Genomic DNA, 21445 nt, shown 5'->3' with positions numbered 1-21445 from the left:
AATTTATTTTTGATACTGCATGCAAACTACAAATTCTCAATTATTGCAAGTGAGATGATGGTACACCAGCAAGTGATCTGGCTTTATTTATTGAAATACACACAAGTAAAGAAGTAGTAATGGTCATCTCACGGCTGTGCCACGTGAAGGACCTCTCACAACATAGTCCTTGACAGTTGTTCGTTCCTAAAAAAGACACTGGGAAGGGAGCTACCGCTGCAGCCCGTTCCCAGGCGCAGCGTACCCGCCCCGTCTTGGCTGACGGGCGTACTTGTGTCTCGAAGCCTGAGGGTCACAGCTTCACCTGTTCCCAACGGATTTATCCTGGTGGCTGGAGGGACACCAACACGTATATGCCTCCTCCTTCCTTGCACCTGGATCCTGGATAACATCTCCTACTGAAGAATTCTCCTGCGTAATTGCGCAGGACAAGCACAACGGTACTGTTTAAATATATAAAAACAATCCCACATAAAGACCAAAAGAACAAAATTTTCTGGATATGTATTACCTTCACAGAGTAATTAATTAAAATAGCCATTATCACATAGCTACAGCGTATAAGCAATGGCTGGAAATCAAAGATTTACGACAAGACATATGGACAAAAAGTTTATTTCTCTGAGCTGCATAATCCTTTGTAAAAGCTATGATCTGTTTCAAAAATTCAAGAGTGAAGAGCTTAGTACTACGTATCCTATAAAAAGAAACAAAGACCTAGACACCAGAAGAAATTGCCAAGCAGCTTTAACTCTTACATCACAAACCTGACAGAGAAATTTGTCATATTCTTGTTCGATATATAGTTGCACTCTATAAACAGTTAAACAGGGAAGCAGACAGTGAGGTTTCTGTTGGGAAAGCAAAGCAACAATACACAACTCGGAAACAGAATTGAACTACGTAAGTGTGAGCAGATACCTTTTGTTATCAACCTAAGCTTTAAACTCAGGTTGCTGTGATTTTGCTGCCATTTTGGAAGACTACATAGTTTTCTTTGTAGCCAGGGCTCAGAAAAAAAATTAATCTCCCAGAAAGAAGAATAATTGAATTATTACTTCCACCTGTCCTCGAATCAACTTAACTTTTTTTCCTTAGTTAGAAAAAGCTCAGATAACGTTAAACCTGGATAAACCCCATAGTTTATCCCTGACAGACTCCACACAAAATTTAGTCTGAGCGCAATTTTTGCTCATCGTACTAAACTCAACACCAACAGAATCTTGGTGAAGCTAATCCAATCTGCTGCACCTCGTATGGCCTCACCGAGAATGCGGTTTCATACATTGCATATGCCCTAACACGCAGGCATGGGAAGTTAAAGACTGTCATCCATGATTTTCCATTTTTTTGCCCATTTATGCAAAACACAGCAAGCAGCTATGTGTCTGCAGAGTACTGCATAAAAGGTATATTTATGTCATAATTTTACAAAAATAACAGGCACGGCAAAAAAGAATTATTTTTCTAGACTTTGGTGCAGGTGTAAATATGTAACTGAAAGATACAGAGATCTCCACATGCTTATGTGGAATGACCCTGGCCTGTTAACGCATTTGCTGTTTCACATATTTAGTCCACATGGAGGGTAGAACCCTAGGTATTTAAAAAGCGCTAATTCAGCTTAAATTAACAGTGAATAAATGATCAAATAAAATCTAATTCCGTCTTTATAGTGAAGCTCACATCTTCCAGTTTTTCCACAGAAATTACTTTTACAGTCTGTTCTCTCTTGCTCTTTATCGAACCTCATACTGTTTCAGGAACAGGTGATGTCTAAGTTCTTGCATGGCTGTATAGGGCAAAGAATTGGAGCTCACCGTCGGGGACCACGAAGACGATCCCTTATGGAAATGACAGACTGTCAGCAGCAGCATCTCCCAAAGGTACCGCATACCCAACGGGCAGAACAGCATCCACACACCGCCTTATCTCTCACCTCCTCCCACAGAAGAGTTTTGGAAGCCTTTCCCTCCAGAAATTAAACAAATATCCGTTTAGTGACACTTTATTATGCTTTGTGGCAGGGAGATGTATATATTGGCTTTTCCCAATCCAGCCTAGCTCTATTTATCATCTTATTTTCTATGTAGGATGATGGCAGGGGTGAGAGGGCGGCTTGTGGTTTTATTTAGACTGCAAGCTCTGCAATACAGAAACCAATGATCCTACCACGCCTGTCCCGCTGATAACAATACACAAATGGTAAGAATAATAGCATAACAACAGTCTGGATCTCTGGAAAAAAAAGAGAGACAGTAAAATGAATCTTTCCTAGGAGCAACAGTCATTATAAAGCGAGGAAGAAGGACATCTAAGTATAAGCAACCTGGCAGATCACCTCTGCAGTAAATCATTCTTGTCTACATGACAACACGGGTTCATACATGATCACCAGAAACCCAGGAAGCCCAGAGAAAATGCTTTAAACATTCCTAAACTCAATATTTGGCCAAGTGCCTCCACAGGCGGTTGAAGGAGCTAAGCTGGTGTCTGCCACTGGCCAGTCTGGCCCAGCTCCGGATAACGTCTTCCCCTCCAGCTAATCTTCGGCTGCGAGGAAACATACCACGGGTTAGGGCCAAAAGATACCCATTTGTTACTACAGATTGAATTTCTGAACAAATACTGACAGTAAGATACAAACTGCCCAAGCAAAGCAGGGGGAAAGCCCACCAGAAGACGGAAAAGTTCCCTTAACTGCATTGCTCAGAACAACCTTGGAGTAGGATTACTTGAAACTACATGGCTATATTTAACCACCGGGATACGTTTCAAAAAAACCTACGCTAGGAATTCGCGGAGGAAAAACATGCTTGTGATGCTTTTGATCTTTCTGGCGGAGCTGCTCCCCTGAATTAGCAGCACATGCCCGGGCGGCAGAGTCCTCCTCCGCTTTGGGGAACGGGCAGCAGATCGACCAGACTTCAGCCCCACCAACCTGGTGGGGTTTGGAGCAACAGCCTTGCAGATTTATTGCTCCAAGCTATGGCAACATTTAGGCAACAATGGCTGTATAAAAACGCTCAAAATGTTTAGGGGAGTGGGTTAAAGTGGATGCCTGCTCTTGAAGACCAAAGACAGAATTATTTTCTGTAAGAAAAATACAAGCATCTAAGAATAGTTTAATTTTTTATTGTATTTTAAAATACAGCAGCCTTTTTTAGTTATTTGGACAAAAAACATCAGCTCACCCACTTAGCGGATATTACACACGCATAGTTAGCTGCTCAGGCGATGCAGATGCTTTCAGCTTGTATTACACCTGCCAACCAACTCATTAATACGTACCCAGCTATACCCTTTAAAAATATTGGCCATATCACACCAGCATTCGTATTTATCATTTCAATTCATTAAAGTGCTCTCCGAGACAAAGAACACAGAAATACGTATGGCATGTACCATACACACAAACCGTAACGAAGATTTCAACGCCTCATGGTTTTTCTGCCAGTAAAAAAAAAGATTCATAGAGCAGAGGGTGGAGCTGGTGAGGGTCACACTCGGGAGGGAAGTGGACACCTGGCTTTAACAACCGAATTAAAACTCCCAGTGCTGCTCGCTTCAAATCCAGGGTCCTACCAGGCTGGAGAATTTCCACACAAACTGTTCTTTGACTTTGGGTGTCACATACATTACAGAACAGCTCGCTTTCAGAATACAAGAAATCAGTCAAATATTAAAATAATAGTCAAATTGCCATCACTGGAGTAAGGTTTCCTTGTAAAGGAAGTCATCATATCGAAAACCTGGCCTTCATCTCGACTTTCATAAAGTCCCTGGGAAGAAATGCAGGCTCTGACCCACGTTGCAGTACAAGCTTCTTTATGTTTCCAACACAAACAGTAGTAGAAAACCTGAGAAGTATTATTTTACTAGTACAGCTTGGTATCTGCATCAGAAAGAGATGATTCTTGAAAAACTTCTGGTCAACACACACAAAAAACCCTCCTTCCTTTTTTTTTGTCCTTTTTTTTGTACCTGAACACAGATACTTATATACGCAAAGTGATCATCCTTAAAAATAATAAAACCCAACCACAAACCCACATGAGAACCACAGTTATTTCCTCCTCTATTTATAGGCAGGAACTGTGGTGTCGGTTCAGCCTACATGCCTTTCTGTTGCTCCAAATTCTCGTCTTGGTTGTCCCACAACTTCCCCAGGCTTAGCATGGAAAGATGAAAGAGTCCGCTGTGTCCTCCGACGAGATTCCCCCATCCTCTTCCCTTCAGCACTGACGGCTTTGCTACCGGTAACACACTATCCCTTTTCAGACTTACACACCTAACATTCTAGTTTTCTAGAGTATCATAATCTGTGATTATTTTTTTTTACTTTACTTTGAACCTTGGAAATCAAATTGATTTTCTCATTAGTTTCTTCTCATACTTTTTTCTTAAGTACACCTAGAGATAATGTCTTATGTCTTTCCAATGCTACATTCAGTATTTCCTCCCTTTATGTTCAAGGTGGCAAACCCCCTCTACCTCTCCTAGAAAACACCTTTCTCCTGCTTCTTTTATCCCTTCTCCTAGTCCCATCTTCAGCTGTGTTTCAACTGTCGCCTGTGTCTGGCAACGTATCCCTTCACTGGCAAGTATCTCCTCTCTTCCTTGTCTTCAAATCTACATTTTCAAAATTAACTTTCTTTACTTGTCCCTCTCCCCAGTCGCTTCTAGTCTAGCTGATATGGATCTTCTCTTTCCTTCACCTCGCTCTCCACTTTAACGCTTCGATCTTTCAAACATGTTGTGCTTTGCCTTTTTCTTGTATCATCTAATTTTTACCATTATCTCATCTGCTACGGTTTATCACTTGCATGTAACAGGTAACACAACAACTTCCCTCCCTCTCCCTCCTTGCTGTGCTATGCAAAAAAGATATATTAATATACAAGATAATAAAATGCTCAGCTATCACACTGCACCAAAACATCGCTGTGAAACTTCCCTCAAAACCTGTGAGCATTTTACACAACGTATTTCCTCACAGACAGAACACAGCCCCTGTAGAGCAAGATTTCCACGGGCTGCCCTTACAGCCAGACTCAATATATAACAAATTGCATAGAACAACTCACTTAGGTACTCTATTTTTTGTTTACTTGATCATTTTACAAATATAAGTGGTATGAACCCTTTTATAATAGGTAACACCCAGCATTTGCAAAGATACCCACATCAATAAGAATAATCCACGGTACCTAGGAGGGCAAGTACTAAGTGGTACCTCCTAATATAGTCCAGATCCTGCCGGATGCCAAATGTTGAGCTCTAATACCATCCCCAAAACAACAGGCAGATTGAAAAAAGAAAAAAAAAGAAAAGAAAAAAAAAGAAAAATATCTCTGTTCTTCTATAACCAAACAATATTAGCAGAGATAGCCCTACTCGGGTTTAGTGACCTCAAGCCTTTTTTTCTGAAGTGTGTAGGAGAGGAAACTGGTCTTGTTTTACCCTCTTTCACCCAGTTATCAAGAACTATGCCAATATTTTCTTGGGCTTCGTTCTAGAAACCCAAATGCAGTTGTGGTGACCATCTCCAAATCTTCTCGGTCCCAGAGCCTGCGCTCCATACAACTACATCCTCTGTTAACCACAGGATTTTCTGCAGGCCAGCTGGAACTAACCATCGCAGTTACAGGGTTTTGTTTAAAGGAGTATCTACAGCACAAAAATATAGAGGTTTGGAAAAAAACCCCACCCTGAAACAGGTCTTATGCAGAGGACAAGTTATAGAATGGTCTATAACAGATGATATAAAAGCCAGCCAAATCTTATCTGGAGCAAAGGAAGACAGGGATACTCCCCACAGCAGAGAAACCCAGAGGAGATGATGAGAGGGGACGGGTTCTCACCTAAGTGATTTTTCATAGAGCTGGGGGAGGGGGTCTTTGTCATGTCATTTCTGGCATTGGGACTAGGTTGATAAGCCCTGATGGTCCCAAATGGTTCTGCAGTACTAAACTTAATTTGACAAGGCTTATTAGCACTGGCTTTGAGCCTGACAAACCCAAGCTGTCTCTAACGCTCAATTTGGGCAAATATGTACGATGCTCTCCAGCACTGTAGCAATGGGAACAACGCAAAGAGACCTGATCTGGCTCTGTGTCGAGCTCGCTAAGGTTTGGCGAGCTTTACTGGCTTAGGACTGTGCCACATGGAAGCAAATGTACTTGCTTTCACACCCCCTTTAATGGGCTTGGAAGACAGAGATTTGCTCCAGCTTTCTAAGCTGATACATCTGGCTGGACACGAGCTGGCTTTTCACAATTCAGCTCATATGTGTCTCTCCTCATTGCGTTGCGACTCTACAAACAAGATAACTGCCCACAGGGGGACAGATGATGGTAAAAGGCTTCCCTCTAAGCTCTGTCGTATTTTTATTTAATGAGCAAAGTTAAATCTTCATTTATGGTACCTACACCCCCCTCCCCAATCTACTCATCTGTGGTGCCCACCCTACAGACACTACAATATAGATATGAACACCTGTAACTGGAAGATACATTTGAAAAAATAAGACTAGATACCACCTGGTTGAGTGCTTGAACTGACCGGGTAGCCTTGCCTCTGGCACCTCTCTGAACCAGAATTACCAAGCACCAGTTCCCACACTCTGGAGAATGGCTGTGAGCTGTAGTAAGAGGAAAGTGCTACAATGCAATGGACAAAGACTGCTGTATCTTCAAAAGAAAAGAAAAAGAAAAGAAAACAAAACAAAAAAACCAACCAAACAAACAAAAAAAGACACCCCCCCCCCCAAAAAAAAACCCCAACCAACCCAGAACACTGTAACGTAAGCATTTTTCCTAGAACACAGGGGACCCGGAGAAGGCTCGTCTCCTTAAACACTGCAAGCAATTGTGTGAACACCACCTCTATGAAGTTCTTGCCTTAGTATCTTTATTGTAAGATGATACAGAGCTCTGCAAGCATGCACACTTAATAAAAACAGACCATAAGCATAATCCTTCTTTTTCTCACGTGAGATGAGAGCTGGGGATGCCGAGCTATGAGCGATGCACTAGGTCTCATGAACAGGGGACACAGTCCCACTCACTCCACTGTCCTGACTGAGCAACTGGAATAAAAGGAGAGCTTCAGGGGACAAAGCGCAGAGCAAACGCTTCTTTCCAGCACTCTTCACAACTCCTGACACAGCACATGCCCCCTGCATGCCTCTGGTTATAAACAGATCTGACTTCATTAAGCAACCTACAGCGTGCACGCGACTATCCAACAGAACGACGCTGTTCCTTCATTGAGAATAATGACTTAAAGTGACTTTTAGCTACCGTGTCCTGGAATTTGTTACAGGCTCCAGTCCTGAATGAAATTCAGTTCTTATGATGCACTTGCGGAACATTAAATTATAGTAATTGTGAAAACTTCCTCAATTATTTATACTCCGGACAGCTGCTGTGGCTACAGCGAGAATAGCAACCAACCTCTTCAAAGCAGTAAAAAGTAGCAATGAAAAACCTTTTACATGGCTTGCTTCTTACAGAGCGCCTGCTCCGTGGGTTTAAGCAAGATTGATAACTTCCAAGAAACAACAAAAAGCCAAAACAGAATAGCAGAACGCAGTGTGGTTTCTGACTCAAGATGGCAAACTCTCATCAAATCTTCAACCTTTCATTTAACTACATGAGTGGTTGTGTTCAAGTTGCAGTTGTGGAGGTAGGGGCAGTTGGGAACAGAGTCACAAAAAAGAAAAATATTAAAATACCTTCACACACAGAACAGACATTCATGTATCAAAGCGTGCATTTGCAATGCAAGGGGGAGATTTTAGAATTTATATTGTAAAATGAAGGTTTTTTCAAGATACAGAAGGAAATCACCTTCTTTAAAGTAGCATAAATTTTAAACACTCCTCTCCTAGTATGCATTTTAAAAATCAGTTTCCTACTATTTCTGTTCTCCGTAAAGTTCTGCCTCTAATTTTAGCTTCACAATACTCACAGCAGACATACTCTTGAGGTACTACATGCTTTTAATTTTTGGTTCTTCAGTTTTAAATATTATATATAAGCAGGATACAGAACAACTTCTACAAATTAAAAATTATCAGTCAAAACCAAGTTGCATACATAAAACTCCTTGAAGTTTGCAGTTTGAAATTTTTTCATTTAGTGCATTTTGCTCATTTATTTTGTTTCTTTTCAAAGGATATAGGAACTCTTAATCCAACTTTAAAATAAATATCTAATTCTGCTTTTGCAATACTACTGTCTATACAGAAACAACATTTTATTTTTTTTTACATTCCTGTTTAACAATGTGATATTTCAGAAATGTAAAACACCAATGCAAGAATAATATCGATTGTAAGTATGTGATAAATGACAAGGCCTAATTCAACTACTGTGGAGTACAACGGGGCAAAACCTGTAATATTAATGTTCTTCAGATTATACCTTTGCTCTCACTACTGTGAAAAACTAATTAAAAATTGTTATTAAAAGTCTCAGACATTGAAGTCACACACTCTTGCTCGATACTCGGCCACGTACACACAAACAACAGACCACTTCACTACTTACCATTTGAGACCTATTTTTTGGGCAGCCATTGATGTCTTCAATCTTTTCATTTGCTGAAAAGCAAAAAAGAGGAAATGAAGCAAAAAACTATGCCAAGGACTTGTATTCCAATTATTTCCAGAGCACTTGCTGCTAGCTAAATAAAGGGGTTTCAGATCGTAGTTGTCCAGCCAAAGTGAATGTGTGAAACACTGAGACCCATCAAAAAAAAAAAAAAAAAAAAAAAAAAAAGGCAGCTAGAGTTTTCTAGTGGGTCGTGCCTCCAGAGACAGCTGGGCGCAGAAAACAGCTGGTCTGACAATATCTTGTACAGTGACGGGTAACTCCTTTGAACTACAAAAAAGATTTAAATTCTGGAAACTGAATCACTGCTAGGTGGAAAAGTGAACACTACATATGTATAGATGTTTGCATGCCAATTGAATTGCTTGTAGAGTAAATATGGGGTTTAAATCTAGACAGGAAATTTATGATTAATAACTCTCATATTTTTATTATTAATTTTTTTAATAGCACAAATCACAAGACTATAGCTTACACACAACCCTACTTGCAGAAAAAGATATAGTTTCAATCTTTGAAGTCCCAAGTGAAATAATTAAGTTGTTGAGGTGGTTAAACGTTTGCCTTAGAGTCTTCGTTTGCTCAGTGTCGCGTTTCAGTACTGGACCTTGAAGTGCCTTTTTTGTGCTAGACTGAAAAACCAGTTATAATAAAGTTCATTTTCCCGCATCTTTTTCACTGTAATAAAGGTGGATGTTCACGTCCCATTTGATGAATTGAACAGATTTGCCTCCCATCAATTCTTATATTAAAAGCTGTATTTTCTACCAGTCCCATGTTCTCAGGACGTCACTCAGAAATCCATCTCATTTCGTGTTGTTCTTCAGTTAGGAATATAGAATTTGGCACAATATTCCAATAGCAGTTATAACAATGGCAAACAAAGTAGTAACATAACTTCACTTTTGCCCGGTATTCCCCTTTTTACACATCGAGGTGTCCCAGTACACACCTTTATGCCACAGTAATACATTTAAGAATTTGATGCTACTATGAAAAAGACTGCAGCTAAATCCACTGTACTGTTCCCCAGAGTGGTCTAGTTTTCCTCAAAAAAGAGTAGTTTTTCCCCAGTAGTCCTCTAGAACTCCTGAAATATTCACAATGTATTTAAAAACAGTGGTAGCAAACGATAAAGCTTGTTACCTGGCTCTTTTTAAGCTCTTGTATGCAAACTACCTAGACTCACCTACTTGAAACTGCCTAAACTGTGCGTAACTTGTTCCCAAGATTCTGCTGCAATACAGCATTTGACTTTTTCTGAGGGTTTTTTTAGTAGGCAAATGTAGAACCAAAATATTTACTTAACACTTCTACACTTTTTGAGTATTGCTACAGGCTTGGAGTGCAAGCTTGGTTCTAGAGCTGTACACTAAAGGTTAACCTCATAAACCCTATAAACAACTACACTGTTCTGTAACACGGGAAAATTAATGGCAAACCAAGACAGAAAAATATAAGGTGGTTTACATCAGGAGAAATTTACATCCAACACACCAACTATTTGGGATGTTACCTCTTTATCCGCTTCCTTTTTTACACTGTGGTTAATAATATTACCATTCTCATCTAGAAATCATTCTTCGTCCTCATACTTTTCCATCAGTTCACAAGATATCATCAGCTATCCTTGTACTCTTCTGATCAACTGATTTGTAGCTGCTTTATTTCATTACTATCAGTTTCTTCAATTTCTTGTGCTCTACTTTTTTCTTTTGTTTTGGGTTTTTGTTTTGTTTTTAAACAGTTGCTTTTACTTCCTCTGAAAAACTACGTTAAACCAAGGCAACTTCCCCTCCCACTTGTGAACCTGCAGTTTTTTGTCTACCAGTTGATGATTCTTCATCGGTTCCCAACTACTCATCACTTCCTTCTATGCTGTTGGCCTTCTCTGCTACAGGTGATTTAGGATGTAGATGACCAGAAAGAGTTGGTGGTAATCAGAAGAGTAACAAGAACTGGAGTTTCTGGTCCATCAGGTGCTATTTCTGCTTACCGCCAGGCAATCACCTTTCCCTGGGGCAGGTTTATGCCCTACCTTTACACCTTCTAACGCACTCCCAACTCACCTACGGCTCTTGGTTACTCCTTTCATTAGATTAATGCAATTATCATCCCTTCCCTGCTGCTGCAAGCGCTATGAAAAGCAGGTGGAATAGAGAGCAACCAGAAAAGCTGGTGGTGGGGCAAACTGGCAGCCGGGATGAACTTCAACTCATCCCTCTCTATTGAACCCAGCAGGGCAAGACGTCAGATGTTCAACCTAAGCTGGGGAGATGCATCAAAGCGGCCCACGGGCATATCTGGCACTTTGCAGGAATCTGCCTAATTCACCAGGCAATCGTTTTGATGCTCCCATTCCTCGGCCGTAAGCTGGACCCTTTCTTTGACCCTTGCCCCAAGCTCCAAGGACCAGCGCTTGGAGCAGGTCCGAGGCAAGTTGCCTGTCTTGTGGAGATGACTGGAAAGAAAGAGATAGCAGTGAATGAGATAACAACGTGGCGTGCCCACAGGCGGCGTGATGGTACAGTTCATAGCACGAGTCACTGAACGCTCGGGGACCTCGGAAATGTGTCCAATTTCACAGCTGCAAAAGCACAGCTTTCTGGCTGAGATAAATGGGCAACTCACAGCTATTTGCCACATAAGGATACTACATCATTTGGCATAAACTGGAAGTTACAGGCAATCATAAAGGCTTTAAATTGTATCTAAGCCTGGAGCAAGATGTAAATTCACAACCACAGAAGCGTGAAATGCAGGGGATTTTTCCCAAACTGATTGCGAGTCCGCAGAGCTTCCCCCCACCACCTGGGGTTTTTTCCCTTCACTGTAAATACAGTGAATTTGGTTCAAATGCTTTCAAGTGCTTGCAAACTTTTCCCACTTATACGCAGATTGCGGGGTGTACTAAGGTAGACAGTAGAAACCAGCTGTGCTCTATAATGAAAGTAGCAACGAGTGACACTGCGCTTTCAATTACATGGATCTGAATCAAAGCTTGGAAAACGGTACCTAAAAGAATAGTTGGGTTTATGTATTTTGACAGGAGGCATATCATGAAACTGCAAGCCAAAATTATATGAAAACACAGGTGAAAAGGAAACTCCAGCATCAAAATTTGCAAAAAATTCCTTAAATCTATTGGCCAGTCAGCTGTCAAGTGTCCCATTGACATAGGTACAGGTACACATTCCTGGTAAAAAAAAAAAATCTTCAGCCAATGACATTCCATCGAGTGTGTGAAAAATTATAATTAGAACAAATCAGAAGTGTTTCAATAAGCATTACACAGAACAAAACTGGCTATGTACGGATGGTTTAACCATCCATAAAGTAAGTCCATGCACTTAATAATGAATTAAGCCCTCTGTTACAACCTTAGCAGCTATTCTGCATTATTCATACTTTAGGCATACCCTTGGACATTAGAGTACTTGTTCTTGAACATATGAATGAATAGTGCTCCATGTAATTCCTACATCTGCGTAGCAATTATCACCTGCAGCTTTTAACTGGACAGCCGCTCAAATATTAGTAAAATGAACCTTTGCGCAATGTCCCACCCAAAATACGATAGGAGTTATCACTAGAGAGTACTGCTAGGTTTGATCCCAAGATTCTGGTTTGAAACATAAACCTGTAACCTTCCCCTGCAAGTGTAACAGCATAATCTTCATAACAGCAGACAAAAGCTATACTGAGATAAGTCACGGTATGAATTTGAACTGGAATAGTTATCTGGAGTAATTGCAGATGACTTTTAAAATTAGAGCAAAGATCTATTCTGTTTAAGTCAGTGCAATTAATTTCAATCAGAACACAAGTTACCCAGAATATTTAGGTATACCTGTAAGACTATCTTGGCATATCCAGAGCAGCTACACTAAACAATGTGCCCGTCACCTCCTATAACGGTGTACTGATTGCCCAACACAACACTGATGTGCACATTTTATTTCTTACTGAAACTATTTTTATGTAGCTGAATAAGTATCTAACATTAACACAACAACTGCATCCCTGTTTACGAAGCCACAGCTTTTGTATCTGATCTGACTTTGGTTGTATCTGATTGATTAAAATATTCCACAAAATATCGTCCGCATCAGTAGGAAAAGTCCTATTGGACTGAGTTAAAGTTTAATTTTAACATAGATTCTAAGTCTTGAAAATTGGAGGTTCTCACAGAGAACCAACTGACAATTTGATGTATCACCAATTTCAGCGCATGCACAGACCCAGTATACCAGCATTTGTGAATTTAAATATAGCTACTATGTTTACATGGCACTACTAAGGCATGTATTACTTACATATGCTTTTATAGACTCATAAATTTTGAGCTGAAATAAACCAGAACGCTATGAATGCATTTTAATTGACTTGCAAATAGAAAAAAATGGTTATCATATAACGCTTCTATATTATCATTAGTGGTTTTGAAGTCTGAAGATTATATCCTCTAAAGTCAAACGCAGCGATGCTTGGTTTCATGTCTTCTTAGATTTGCTCCTTGTCTGGATGCTAAGGTAAAAGAACTACCTAGTTCTTACGGATTTTAACATTTTCTTTTCCTAAATATATAGCTATTTCAGCTCAGAAAAGTGTAAGCAGAAAGGATTGTAATCACTGCCTCTGTAGAATCATTAGCTCTTATGGAGTATTCATTTAAAAAAACAAAGCAAAACCAAAAAACCCTTCTATTCTTTTTCCAGTTTTGGACATTAAGTAGTATTTCAAGATTCAGCATCTGTGATGTAAATCTCAGATGGTGAACACAAGAAAAATTGTATCACTAATAATTAAACCTGAATCATTTTCAATGACTTTGGATAATCTCCAGATACTCCAGGCACATGACAAAAAGGAGGAAGGATCCTTATGGCTGCTTTTACACATAGCACACCGTAACATAAAAAAGAAAAACCTCTCCGACACTGCATATAGAAGCTTTCTTAGTATGCAGTCTTGTCTGTTAGAAAAAAAGCTTGTATTTTGCAGGCTACAGTGAAAGCTGCTTCTAGGTGTGAAAGTTATCACCATCTTTGTGACAATGAGATGCAGCGTGCCTAAGGCCATACACAGCAAATATAAATTACTTACTCTTCACTGTTAATTTGGAGGATTAAACTGAGAATGTTTAAATATGAACTTACTTTCACATGGAAAACATTCTCTGAAAATGAATTCCTTCACTTGTATTTTAACTTTTGAAAGCTTGCAGCCATAATCTTAAATATTAGCCAAAAGGCAGCTCTAATAACGGCTAAAAAACCCCACAAAGGTGAATCAAAGCAAAATACAGTAAGCAATATTATTCCTGCGTACTTTAGAGGGAGTAATTTCATTCCATAAGAGTTTTCAGAAGTCAACACTCAAACGACTACGTTAAAGTATTTGGTACAACCAGGTTCTCACACAGAAGTTTTCTACAACAGCATTAACGCAGGGTAGCTAGGTATGTGGGAAAGGAATCAAGAGCTAACTGTTCCTGGGTTTCCAAACTTTTTGCCGTGTTAAACACACATCAGGAAATAGATACAGGCTGAAGTGTGCTTCATAGTGAATACCTGTCGATGCACAATCAATTCACGGCCTGTTTTTATACATCTGTAGCTGCGTGGTGGGTCTGTAGAATGCTACTGAGATAGAACGTTGCTCTGCAACACAGAGACGAAATCTGGTTTGATGTGTTCCAGTGCAACTCTAGCGCAGCCTTTGGAACGATGCCTCACAATTTCAGCCGAGAACAGGGCTTGCAGATTTGTACCTTAAATCAAGGAACTAGCTCGTTTACAGCATCTAAACACATATAAATATGCATGCACTGATGTCTTGTCACTTCACTGCCGTTGTCTTAATTTGCATCTCAAATCTGTCAGTTTGCTTCTGACAATAGTTGTCCTAATTCCCATTAGCAGGCTTTCCGATTCCATCAATCTCCGTTGGCCCATGCATGTGTTTTGTGGCATCCCGAGTACCAGATGGATGAGCCTCTGAAGGAACTAATGAAGGATCCAGGCCCAAGGGAAGAGGGAGAATACGGAGCTTTACATGGGGCCAATGCAGAAAATTGTTCAGAATCTTCGTTATCTACAAATATCAGTGCAAATTGAGGGAACTAAAGGCTTTGTAGAACTGAGCCTATATTTGAGATTTGTCCTAATGATAAATGATTCTCCTAATTTGAAAACTCATTACAACAGATTTTTTCTGCCACATAAAAATTATACCCCTTCTCCTTTCCTAGCTGCACATACGGATTTTTCAAATCCGACTGAAAGCAGGAGGCTCAACACAGTAGGCCAGTATCACTGTGAATTATGTTCAGACCAATCCCAAAACGTATCAGAAAGAGATAGTGAAGGCTAACGGCATCCTAGCAGAAAAAAAATCCCTCCTCACTTGCTTTTTTAACATTCAGCTGTGCGCAGTGATATTGCTGTGTCAGATCTTATCAGCAACATTAAATATTTTTCCACTATGCTTTAAGACAAGGCTTTATCAAATTAATTAGCAAAGTCTCTGAAGGAAAATTATCTACATAATTCCATGCAGTTTGATGGATTCCCCCCCCACCCCGCCCCGTGTTTATGTAGAAGATAAAGACAGTGAATTTCTGAGTGAGTTGGTGGATACCTGGTACAGAAAGTCACTCACCTACAACCTGGATTATTTCAGCTAATAAGACTCCATCAGTCACATCTTGCTGTAGATCCTTTATCAATCTCTTGTGACCAGATTTTGCTAGATAGTGATTAGCCCAATCCGTATAAATCTGTAAGCAGAAAGATAAACAAAAAGAAATTGTTAGTTATAACATCAACCTTCAAAATGAGACGTCTTTGTTTCTCTCAGTATCTGGGATGCTGATTTAAGATCACTGCTTTTTTGCTCTTTGAAACAAGTCAACAACATTCAAATACAAGGCACTGTGCAGATCAAGTATCCAGCTTACTACAGCACGGCTCTTCCTTTTTTTCAGAAATCTGACATGAAAACTAACAGATGATAGTAAACTCCTGAACGTGTTACAGCTTGAATGGATCAGCAGGCGGTCAACTAAATGTTCTACAGCAGTAACAAGTGTGTAGAAGAGATTTCAATTTCCACCCAAGCATCTTTTTGCATTTTCCCTTTGAGATTTCTTCTTTATATCTGTTATTAAGAAATTCTAAAGATTCTTGTCCAAGAATCACTTCTGGTAGATATCAGCCATATAGCAATTTCATTCTGAGTTATATTACTCGACAAGCCTTTAAAGGTCTTAAAAACCTACCAATTCTAATAAGTTCCATCTCACAGGTTAAATAGACCTATTAAATTGATTTTAACCTCTCATGCAAACTTCTAACTGTTGGGATTTATTTTAAAACGTATTAACTGAAAACTAAGCAAACAAAGCAGTCAGAAATCGCTCTTTAATATGCATTAAGTACTGCTCACCACATGCTAGCACAACTTATCCAAGATAACCAGAAAACTTATAAAATCTTTTCATGCTAGGTTATCAAAAAGAAGGAAAAATACTTGATTAGGAATTTCTGCTTATGAATTAAATAACATTTCTTGTTCTTCGTATAGGACCAAATTTAAGGGAAGACTTTTTTTTTAATTATCTATTTATATTCCAAAGAAATAAAGTAAAAACAACTAAATATCAGGATTTCACCTTTTACCGGACAAATATTAAAGTTCACCCATGCTCTCAAGAGTGTCTAGCGTATTAGAAATACATTCATCCCAATTCAGCCTATCAGTAAGCAGGAGTAGACTCAACGTGCTTTTGGCGCGACCCATGCCAATCCTCCACAGTCCCTACAAACCACCGTGTAATGGGGTTGGGTTTTTTTCTTTTTTAAATTAAAGCACTACGCTGGTGACGAATGCCTCACGCAAGTGGGTGATTCACTGACCTGGAGGGAAATGTCTGCACAAGACAATTCAAGTCCCCAGAAGCCCAGGGAAACCTCTCCCAGAAACTACCGTCTTCCTTCACACCTGCTGACAGCCAGAAAGAAAAGAGGACAAGGAGAGAGAGGGGCCGAGCCCTCAGGGCTGCGATCACTGGGCTATGGTGTCCTTCTCCTTCATGGGAGTCAAAAGCCAACCGCTAAGTCTAAGAGTCAAGTATTTGCCACACGGGACGGAGGACCCTGGAACTAATACAAGGATTGTTATTTCACGCTCCTCTTGCACTTGCTGGTTCCACATTAATATGATAAAATGAAGAACAGATATTTTGACTAGAGTTACTTTGGTTATAAAGTCTTCATTTGTATTTTTTTTTAAACCTGTAAAACACTACTGGTAGCAGCAATGAACAAATTGCCCAAAATCTGAAACACATGTCCCTATTTTCCATCATTTATCCTCTACTTCCATCTTCAGAGCAGCGGGAGGTGCCCTTCCTATGCCAACAGCGTCACGGACTTGAACAGAAAAACACGCTGGAACACCTCCATGAAAAAAAACCAGAGCTGAGAAACATCTCAATGAAAAAAGATCTCAATGAAATAAACGCTGAGTACAGGCGAGTGATTTCCCTAGCTGACTGAAAAAAGAAAAGAGGGAAAAAAAAAAAACCAACCACCCCACACTTTGCACAAATCAGACATTGTGTTCCTTAGCTCCTTTTACAAGAAAACATTTTCCATAACAGGAAGATATTTTTAAAGATCCAATAACTTTAAGGAACTAGGATTGACTTCACTTATTTTTCTGCCACGCGGTTCTAGCTTGCTTATCTACAAGAAAAAACATATCAGGAAACAGGTTGAAAACTACTTACTTCACATGCACCCCTACACCGTTACTGCGATTTAGCTGACAAGCAACTTATCAAACACAACAGCTAAGTTTATTTTAATGGGAGGGCTGTGATGAATGTTCTAGTTGATCACAGAAGGACTTTCAGCAAATACAAGATTATACTTCGATACATCAGTTCCAACCTGGCTTATTTCCATGATGCAGATCGTCATGCAATCGAGCAAATACTTGGATCGGCCCTAGAGTTAAGACAACACAGAAGAGAGGACAAAGCAGAGCAGACCCCTCCTGGCAGAACCTGAAATTACAGCATCAGCAAGACCTTGAGAGCTAGTTCGGATTCATTTTTAAGTCAAATAACAGCATGAGAATGCATGGCTGGCGTTGCAAAACTGTTCCTTCATAGCGGTTTCCTACGGCACTAATTCCTACTGCATCCAGGAACACTAGATCGTACATGCATACCCTGGAAAAAATTAACAGAGCTGCATCAAACCAGCCCCTGACTCCCTTAACAAATCCTCCTGCTGAAGGAGACAACTTGAAACGCTCCCAAATACCCGCTGTCCGAGTCACTGTCTCCAACAACACATAAAGAAACTCTCTCTGTTGGCAAATTATTCTTGTAGCCCCTACTTGGTGTGCTAAAGTCAGTGCCTGTGTTTGGTATCCAAGCTGCAAGGAGAGCTTTTATGCTCATTATAAAATATTCCATTAAATGCATCAATAATGCATATCAGTATGGAGAAAATATTTGTTTCTGGGATATTTAAATGTGGGGAATATGATTACATTCAACCACTTGATTAGGAAAGTCTTTCGCAGGAAAATACACATATAACAAATCTGTGCTTCTCTTAAAAACTTTATTATACCCCATTATTTTGCAATATGCATAACATGCAATATTTTTTTTTCTTTTAAACTGACTGGGCTGTATATTTACGAGCTGTGAAGCATTCTTATCCATGCAGTATTATCCAGGCTTATTGTAGTAGCTCCTTATGGTCACTGCTCATTTTTATGGCATATATTAAGCTAATTATGGAAACTTTCCAGGATGTTTTCAAAACCTGTTTGTTGCGAGTCTTTGTAATGTACTACACAAACACGATTCCTAATGTTTCTTTTCCTTTTCCACACAAACAAGTGAAAAAATACGTGTACAATGGTTGCTATTTCTAGACACATGAAAAATGTTTCAAAGCACATAGTGTTTTCAAAGGTACAAAACCAGGTAAATAATTGGGAAAACAATAATAAAAGAACAAGGAAAACACTGCTGAGAAACTTTCCATTCATACACGCCGATGTCTGCACATGAATTTTAAGTGTTCCTCAGGTATTTTCAGCAAACAGGTTACTAAGTCACATGTTTGAATATTCACATGAAAATCACCTGAACAGTCGCCTAATTAGAAAAACCCAAAATCTCGCAATATGAAGTATATGACCCACTACAACCAAACAGATACTGCCTTATTATATATACACCAGTATGGGCTATTAAAACTTTACAGCAATTTCACACAGTATGAAAATCATTGGAGGCAGCTTCATTATTTTATTTAACAAAATCAGGCAAACAACAGGATTTGGGTACTATCACCATAAGCAGGTCTTTGTGCCTGAGACCAGTCAGTTTAATGTTTAACTCAGGTCCAAGTTCTGGCTTTTGTTAAAGGTGGACTCAGCTGTTCGGTAGGTTTTTTTTGTCTGTAGTCTATGATCTTAGGAATCCAACTATCTGGGAACAAATTGAAAACCAATGTGAAAGATTTTTTTCTTCTCTCTTCACCCCACTCCCCCCGCTTCCTTCAATCCATCAGGTTTGAATTAAGAGTGTTACAGGTAAATATTGATTTTGGAAATATTCAGCACATTATGAGTCATAGCTAAAACACTATTGCTCAAAGTAGGAAGCTTTTGAGCAAAACCCCCTCAAATCCCAAAGCTTTTCAAAGTTGTCTGCAGAGAAAAAGGCCTGAGGATCAGTAAGTCCCCAATCAGCAAGAACACTGCATTTTGAAATTCAGCGGGGTTTCTCCCCCCTCCCCTTTCCTTAGCATTATACCTGCTTGTTTAAAGCACGTTTCAGGTGAAATAAAGGTCTGAATGGCAGAAAATCTTGCTTTCCAGCTAGAAGACTTCTGCACTTTCCCGTCACTTTGAGTCTCGAGTAACGTTTCTGACTGTACTAAGAGAGCGCATCTGTCACACCCAGAGCACACCTCAGACCACCTGCACCATATCCGAGTATCGAAGCAGCAGAAAATGTGCCTTTTGCAGAACAGATTGTTTCTTCCAGGCCACATAGCTACTGCTAAGCACTTGGGGAGGGCTGGGGAATACGCTGACCAGTAAAGAGCAAAAAACCCTGAAGCTTCTGTCCGCTTAAAAGTGATTCATACAGTCTTTTTAACCTGGAAAAAAATCAACCAAAAAGCCAAATAAACTAGAGCTCGCCCAGCTAGCCATAACAGTCTGAAGTTGGCATCTCAAACCACAGTATTCCTTTCTCCAGATACCGTTTTGGAGGCAATAGGCTGATACCTGGGTGCTCAGACATGCCGATGGGCAGGTTCTTCTTGATCTGCTGGCAGATAGGGCCAAACACAGCATCTGTAGGACTCTATTCCCCTGTTCCCGTAGTCAGTCAAACCCAGGAAACCGAGTGTGAATAAAGTCACGAGAGCAATGAATCCAGGAAGACCCTTCAGAGATCATAAAGGAGACCCAATATACCCATGGAGCTGCAATTAGATTGAGGTGCCAGGTATTATCACGTACTCCAGGGTCTCCTTTAAGTGGAATTCAGTCCCATTTAAATGGGAACCAAGAACCACCCAATGTTTTTTGCCTCCCCATTGGTATTCTGAAATACACTCATTATGAAAAGGAAAGGGTTCACACAAAACTACTTGAAAAGAATTTCCCTCTTCTATGCAAGCAGAAAACACGTCTGAACCTTTTCCTTGTTACTCATTTCTACAAAAAAATAAATCTGATTATAATAAATGCCCAAGTACATTGTCAAACCTTTCTTTCCCTCCCTCACCATGACAGTTCCTAACTAATCAGACTCTGATTGTTTTCTTCCAATAATTATTGTGAATCAGGCTCTTGTGAATTTGGTAACAGCTGAAGAGTATCTTTTTGACATCACGTAGCATAATTAGAGCAGAGCGAGGCTTTTTTCAGGATTGAATAGCAGGGTTAGTCACATCGATGAACTCCATCAGAACACCCATTACAATGCAACGCCTGTGTTGCTGCTGACCAAACCACACTGCCTACTGAAGTTCACAGGGGAAAAAAAAGTCCCTGAAACCTAAAAATAGACACAACATACTAAGATGATCATAATGGGAATGCCTGCAGTTGTTACAATGCTATGGGGGGAAGAAAGCCCATCAGATCCTCATTACTGCCCAGTGTAACGGGGTTTACACATGCAGTCACGAAATCACATTTTTTGACTGGTAACATTAATTGCAGTCTCACGCTGATCTGTGCTACACTCCAATACAACGATCTTATTAACAGATATCACACTGCAAAGCCCAGAGGTAAACAGCTAAAGCCAAGGGCTTAGCTGGAAAACTCATCCCTTAGAAGCATCTCTGGCTCCAAGGGAGCACCCTGAGGATAACAACTATTTTAAAGGAGCATAGATATTATGGCCCTGACCATAACATGGCTGGTATTTCGCCGAGTTACTGGCAAAAGGACAACTAAGAAGCACATGGTAAAAAAAAAAAAATACAAACCTATGAAGTTTAACAGCATTTGTCACAGACCTTTTATCAGAGATTTCCTACAATTTGTGGCCTTACTTGCCCCCATGCACTTCCTAAATCCTGTGGGATGTCCGTATCTGCACCATGACACAAATCCCACTAAAAGGACAGTACTGGCTCTTCCAGAATGAGTAAAGCTTTGTACTGCTACCCAAAAGACTGTTTCTTTTTTTTTTTTTTCCCCAATGTAAGCTCTTACGGGGGGGGGGGGGGGGGCGGGAAAAAGAAGGAAAAAGAATTTCAAATTTTTGT

At 39.9% G+C, this 21445-nt stretch overlaps 1 protein-coding gene across 4 annotated transcripts in view; it reads right to left on the bottom strand.

Moving 5' to 3' along the window:
* The window catches only part of NAV2 (neuron navigator 2), a 416926-nt gene that overhangs the window by 147733 nt on the left and 247748 nt on the right, over positions 1-21445 (bottom strand). For all 4 annotated transcript variants that reach the window (XM_010563702.1, XM_010563699.1, XM_010563700.1 and 1 more), the window contains exons 2-3: positions 15282-15399; positions 8556-8608 (exon numbers count right to left, since the gene is read on the bottom strand). In XM_010563702.1, the coding sequence (XP_010562004.1) occupies positions 8556-8608; positions 15282-15399 (171 nt within the window). The remainder of the gene's footprint in view (positions 1-8555; positions 8609-15281; positions 15400-21445) is intronic.

The sequence above is a fragment of the Haliaeetus leucocephalus genome, unplaced genomic scaffold (assembly GCF_000737465.1).
Source record: "Haliaeetus leucocephalus isolate CR32 unplaced genomic scaffold, Haliaeetus_leucocephalus-4.0 Scaffold173, whole genome shotgun sequence".
Lineage (NCBI taxonomy): Eukaryota > Metazoa > Chordata > Aves > Accipitriformes > Accipitridae > Haliaeetus > Haliaeetus leucocephalus.
The sequence above is the reverse complement of the archived record's forward strand: the minus strand, read 5'-3'. Positions and strand labels throughout refer to the sequence as shown.